This window comes from Lepisma saccharinum, chromosome 6, assembly GCF_977018435.1.
Source record: "Lepisma saccharinum chromosome 6, izLepSacc3.1, whole genome shotgun sequence".
NCBI lineage: Eukaryota > Metazoa > Arthropoda > Insecta > Zygentoma > Lepismatidae > Lepisma > Lepisma saccharinum.
In genome coordinates, this window is record NC_139234.1 from 27,116,400 (window position 1) to 27,123,032 (window position 6,633).

The following is a 6,633-nucleotide window of genomic DNA, read 5'->3' on the forward strand; positions in this document are numbered from 1 at the left end:
CCGTTGAGAAGTGGTTTGCTAAATTTAAACGAGGCGAAATGAGCATCGAAGACGATGCACGCAGTGGACGCACCAAAGAGGCTGTTACCGACGAAAACATCAAGAAAGTCCACAAAATAATTTTAAATGATCGTAAAGTGAAGTTGATCAAGATAGCTGAGATTTAAAAATATCAAAGGAACGTGTTGGACATATTGTGCATGAATATTTGAACATGGGTGCCGCGCGTGCTCACAATCGATCAAAAGGAACAACGTTTTGATGATTCGGAGCAATGTTTAGCGGTATTCAACCGTAATAAAATTGCTTCCCCATCCACCATATTCTCCAGATCTGGCCCCCAGTGACTTTTTCCTGTTTGCAGACCTTAAAAGAATGCTCGCTGGAAAGAAATTTAGCACTGATGAAGAGGTAATCGTTGAAACTGAGGCCTATTTTGAGGCTAAAGGTAAATCGTGCTATAAAAATGGCATCGAAAAATTGTATGACCGCTATAATCATTGTATCGCCCTCGAAGGCAACTATATTGAATAATAAAATCGAATTTTGTCAAAAAAATATTTTTTACTATGTTAGCCTACGAACTTTTCAGCCCAACTGTTATGTACTGAAACCCCAGATCTGTCAAAACATTCCATGCCTTGCCTGCCTTGTGTGAGGAAGTATTGTCCAGCAAAATCAGAACATCTTTCTCTGGCTTTTCTTTCAGCAACTCCTTTAGTTTATTCACCAAAGTGCAATGCTGTAATTGTTTGGTCCTATTGTTCATAAAATTACTTCCTTCTCCCAAAAAATCATGACCGTGACCTTCTCTGCTGACTTCTGGGCCTTGAATTTGTTTGGTTGTGGAGACCCCAACCATAAAACCCAACACCACTTTGATGACTGCTGTTTGGTCTTGGGATCATGGCAGTACAGCCATATTTCAAGAACAGTCATTCCAAAACATATCATTCAAGCTGCATTCCAGAATCCAACACGTTCATTGGATATCTGTATATTCTCAGCAGTTGTTTGAAGTGATATTCAGATTTTCCTAAATCATGCAAATGAGATTAACAATTTCATGAGTTGGCATAGATGCAAGCTTCTCAGATCTTTCGTCATCAGTTGAAAAATCCTCATGCATAGAGATGGCACGTCATTTCTTTATCATTGAATATGACGGTCAATGGTCAACAAATGTTTCCATGCTACATGAATTTCCATGCGAGTTTTCTCCACAAACAGGAACTTCATGATGCCTTACAGTTCATTGCCAGAGATCCTTCAATGACTTAACACTATTCTTTCTTTTTTTTATGATCCTGCAAATCGGCACACCATGCTATGAAAAATCACACTTTACTGCGACAATGACAAAATTACACATGTTTTGGGAAGGGGGTCAGGTGGAGGACTTTTCTGCCCCCCCCCCCCACCCTCATATGTTGATATTTTTAACTACACGTGTTACCTTTTTAAATATTTGGCATCTAAGTACAAGGTACAAATGAAAATTAAAGTTGAGACAGATTAATCAATATCGGTCGATATAGATATAGTAGTGTATCTGTTCATCAGTAAAATTACCAATTAATGTTACTGATGTGTGTATAAATTTTAACCTGTAATTGAGTGCAAAATTTTGGCATTTTGTAACCATTTTCATGAATCTAAAGATATAATTCACATATTCTAGTTTTCTAAAGTAAATGTCAAAATGCAGTTCCATTTTCTGAGGTCCTGTTGCGGTCACATAGTTTTATATGTACAGTGGAACCTTGATTTTACGTTTTTCAGGCAGACAGAGATGATCAACTTAAAATGCAGAAAATGTAAAATCCAGGATTTTTTAATAAACTTTTTTCTCTACTGGGATCATGAAGATTGAATGTGTAATGCAGGAAAATGTAAAATGTGGGAACATGAAATCGAGGTTCCACTATATTAATTAAAGAGGTTAATGCTTTATCTGTGTTCACTGCGAAACATTTGCACTTTATCAAATATGTAGAATGTTAATACTGTCAAATTTTACATCAGTACTTTCTCAGTTAAATTTTCATCTGTCCATTAGTAATGGAAATACTGAAGAGGGCATAATGCAGTGAATAACCATTTTCAGTGTAATGAAACGTCTTTGCTTTAAATACCATGGTTACCAGAATTTTCAATTAAATTTACCAGTTTCAGTACCTTGATATTTTCAACATCCCTAGCATCACTCGAGGGATGTGATGTAATACTTACAAGGTCTGGCTAAAAAAAACTAGACTGGCAACCCTGTCCGAAGTATTCATCCAGCAGAGGGAACTGCATGGGTGGGTAATACCTTGAATCTTCGAAAAGCTGACGACAGAACCCTGGGTCGCTGTCACTGGTAGTTAGTCCGTGAACTGTGCTTGAAGGTGGATTCCGCAATCGTGTTGGCGGGAGCACGTGTACATTGACTCAACGGAATGTCTGGCAGCAGGACCAGATTTATTAGACAGAATCCCCACTGGTGACGAGATGTGGATTTCCAGTACGAGCCAGAAACAAAAAGGCAATCCATGCACTGGAAAACTCTGTCATCACTTCGAATGAAAAAGGCACGCAGGAGCAATTCGAAGGTGAAGGCCAGGCTCGTATTCTTTGATATCAATGGCGTGCTCCTGGTTGAGTGGGTACCACCTGGTCAGACAGTGAATCAGCAGTATTACCTGCAGGTTCTGACCAGGCTACAAGAATGTGTGAAAAAAAAAAAATGAATGGACTGTGCGTCACGACAATGCTACTTTGCAAAATGCTTTGATTATGAAACTGTTTCTGGCAGATAATAAGATCCCAGTGCCAGAACACCCACCTTATTTGCTGGATTTGGCACCATGTGGATTTTTTTATTTTTCCAAAGGTGAAATTCGCATTGAAGGGAACTCATTTTCAGACTGTGGAAGAGGTAAAGCAGAAAACGATGGCTGTGCTCAAGGTGGTGACACCTGAAGACTTTCACAACTACTTCCAACAATGGAAAATTAGTATGCAATGGTGTATTGATAGGGCAGGGGAGTACGTTGAAGGGGATCACAGCTAAGTGTGGGAATAAACCACACTTTTTCCACCAGTCTTGTTTTTTCTTTTAGCCAGACCTCGTAGAGGGTTTTGTTTACATGCTAATGTAATAATTTATCCTTTTCCCCCAGATGTATAGATTGACAGTAAGATCAAGCAAGGAGACAGTGTCTCAAGAGGTATGTGACTTATTGGCAGACCAATTCTAGTTAAAAAAAACACGGACTTCAATGTGAACATACTTCGTGTTTTCTATTGTTACATAAAGTGTAGCCAGATTGTAAGAGATGAGGCTAGTTTTTGTGACATTCTGTTAACCTGATGAGCTAACTGTTAAGAATGTGTGTGTGTGTAAGTAGCTTGAGGAGGTGAAGATATCGCTATGAGAGGTGAAACATTGCTGTTAAAACCCAGTGTATGTTGAAGACAAATTCTGACACATGGGAAACAAGTGTAATGTGTCATTAACAATGTAATAAGCAGTTTGATTTCAATGACTTTCTTTTTTTGTGGAGATAGCAGAATTTCCCCTTTTGTTTGTGATTTTTTTTTTTGTTATTCATAGGAAATTGTAATACCCCAATATGTTGAAACCGTGAAAGGTCATGGATATTATGAATGCTCATTGTTATTTCATTTTTGTACAGGAGATGTGGTATATTTGGGTAGCAATAAGGTTGCGCTCATGCGAATTGGGTTTGGTCGGATGCCTGTATGTGGATGTGTATATATTATATATATATATTTGTGATGGCGATATTTTTTTTTTAATTTGACTGTCTTTATCAATTGTTTGCATTTTGCATGTCAATGCAGTGAAATGCTGAAAAACGTGATTGTGTGTGTGTGTCTTGAGTGCATATGCATGTGTGAAATAGGAGAGATTGTGTGTGTGCTAGCTGTAGCCGACTTTCGTGTGTTACATATCAGTTGAAAAAATATATGTATCTCATGTTAGCTGAAGATATTATTTAAAATAGTAGCAATGCTCTTGTGTTTGACTTACTTTCCCTGTGGTAGAATAAAGTTTGGGGATTCGATCCTCGTCTTGCTTCATTAGGACATAATGAATTCGTCATAATAAGTTGAAATGCAGCCAAAGTAAAAAAAAACGGTACACGTTGCAAATTTCCTCCCAACATTTGCAAGGTTTATCTTTTACGGACTGTTTTCGCAATTCTTTCATCAGTCCCTCTAGGTCACACAATAGTGTTCCACACAAAGTACTTAGTTGCGATAAACAGATAGTCCATAGCAAATAAATATGAGTACATTCCATTTTTGATTTATCTTTTCCTGAGGAAAGTGGCTTGTCGGATTTCAATGTAAATACACAAAGCTGCCATCAAAGTTAGATTGTGCTGTGCTTGTTGAAAGACATGGAGGATCGTAGGTTCCAAAGATGGTTTGGTAGTAACCAGTAACTTGTTGGTGTAGACCATTGTATCAAGATTTATATATAGAGATTATATAAATATATATATATATATAATTCCAGTTGTTGCCATATTGTGAGAAACTTTAACAAAAGAAGAATACAATTTTTTTGGGACAATAATATTTTATGCACTACCTGAAGAAAAGGTATTGTATAATCTTTCTTGTGCATAAGACCATCAGAGAGCTTGTCTGCTCCAGTATTACATTAGCTGTGAATGTAATTAGATACAATTGAAAAATGATCTTGTAGTATTTAAGTTTATTTTTTGTATTGACAGTAAGAAAGATATATATTGGCATATGAATTGAGCTCTTGTATCATAGTGTAAGATCTTGGTTGTACACATTACTATTTTTTTTAAATGAAATTTGTTCTTATTTCAAATTGTGGACATCTATTGTATTTTTAAAAATTTACAGCTTTTGTGTATGTACAGGTGCTTGCCCACCTGTTCGCAAATGCATGGCAAAATGAACTGAAAGCCTGATCCACAATACGAATGTCGTATCAGTGTTACTTGTATTTGTTTCTCCCCATAAACAGGTTGAATGTAATAAGACATAGATGCAAAAAGTGTAGCTGTTTAAACGTGGAAGACTTGTTCTAAAACATTGTGGGGTTCCACCCTGTGTGTTGTATCAACAATGCAGACTTTGCTGTCTGCCTTCAGCGTATTGGCAGAGGAACAAATGACATATAATCAGGCTCTCTGTGTCTTATAAAGAAACAAGGGGGAGTAATTGTACTATTCAGTGGAGGAAAAAATAATAAATGTGTACACTGTTATCAGTTGTCGTATTTATGGAAGAAAATCACTTTCAGCAATTCTCACTGGAATTCAAAAATTAATGTTAAAAAAAAAAAGTTTCTCGAGTATATGTATAGTGTGAGATACAGAAAGAATATGCCATTAAAAGAAAATATCACAGCTTTTGGTGTCAAGTAGTAATTTTTTGAATGGATTGAAAAAATGGTTGAAACAATAACGAGATCCTTTAACAGAGTAATAGTAATATAATTCCCATTACATGCTTAAACTGTTTCAAGTATTATTTTTCTGCATTTGTGAGAAGAAAACCTATTTTAATTGCATAGAAGTGTAGATAAATTCATTGTACTTACAAATGTGGCTGAAGACTAGTGGAAATGTGCTCTGTGTGCTACTGAAATATACAAAGAAATACAGGTTCACGGCAGTAGTATATCTTCTTATTTGCATTCCTTTTGAGGCTAAATGTGGCTCACTTGGTTGAAACAGAATTGTTGAAATTCCCCTCCTTGTATTGGTTTCCACTGTGAAGGCTATTTCATATTTACAAAAGATTATAATACTTGGGATCAATTTTTGTTGGGAATTATACATATTCACTGTATTGTGATTTGTAGTCAGGAAATGACCTGTTCAAAACAAACTGCTATTTATTCGTGTAAATGATCAATCTTGTATTTTCAAACCAGATGTTCATAGACCAGTTATGCATATGATACTAAAGTCATGTGCAGATAAAATAACTTTAGTAAGGCAGTCACAGACAGTAGTGCCAATCCTGTATAGATGGGGAAAGTATGAAATCACTCCTGTAGCTTGTAAATGAAATGAAAATTTTTGCTTAAATAACTGTTGTATGTCTAAAGCATAAAAGTTATTTCACCCTGAAAATATGTATACATGCTCCAGATACCATATATTTTTGTTGTAGTTTTATAAGTTGCAATTGCATTCATGCCACTGAAGTTTGTTGGCAATATTGCATAGCCAAGTGGTTAATGTTCTTGCCTTTGGTGCAAGTGGTCCCATGTTCGATCCCCAGTGAAAGCTCCAGAATTTTGTTGATCATCATTATGAGGACAATTGAGGAGCTATTTGAAAGAAATACACTTTGTTCCTGTTAACCTGGAAATTTGATGGTGTAAAAAGTCAAGGAATATAAAATACAGTTCTTGCACTTGCAGTGAATTTAGACTATCCCATATTCAAAAACTCATAATTGATGCAATAGGTCTTTGTAATTAAAAGTAATAAATGTAAAATAAAAAATGTTCCTTGCAACCGCAGACTCTCATATGTACATGGGATGATTGATTGATTGAGTTGGTGTTTTAAGTCCACTTTATGCACAGTAATACTGGTCTGAGACCTCCAAGCTATAACAGGTGAC

The 6,633-nt window shown here is 36.2% G+C and overlaps 1 protein-coding gene across 6 annotated transcripts in view; it reads left to right on the forward strand.

Annotated features, from left to right (window-relative positions):
- Window positions 1-5,665, forward strand: part of AP-2alpha (adaptor protein complex 2, subunit alpha) — a 162,500-nt gene extending 156,835 nt beyond the window's left edge. For all 6 annotated transcript variants that reach the window (XM_083123669.1, XM_083123674.1, XM_083123671.1 and 3 more), the window contains one exon: window positions 3,165-5,665. In XM_083123669.1, coding sequence (XP_082979795.1) covers window positions 3,165-3,242 — 78 coding nt within the window. In that variant the 3' untranslated portion in view covers window positions 3,243-5,665. The remainder of the gene's footprint in view (window positions 1-3,164) is intronic.
- Window positions 5,666-6,633: the final 968 nt, after the last annotated feature.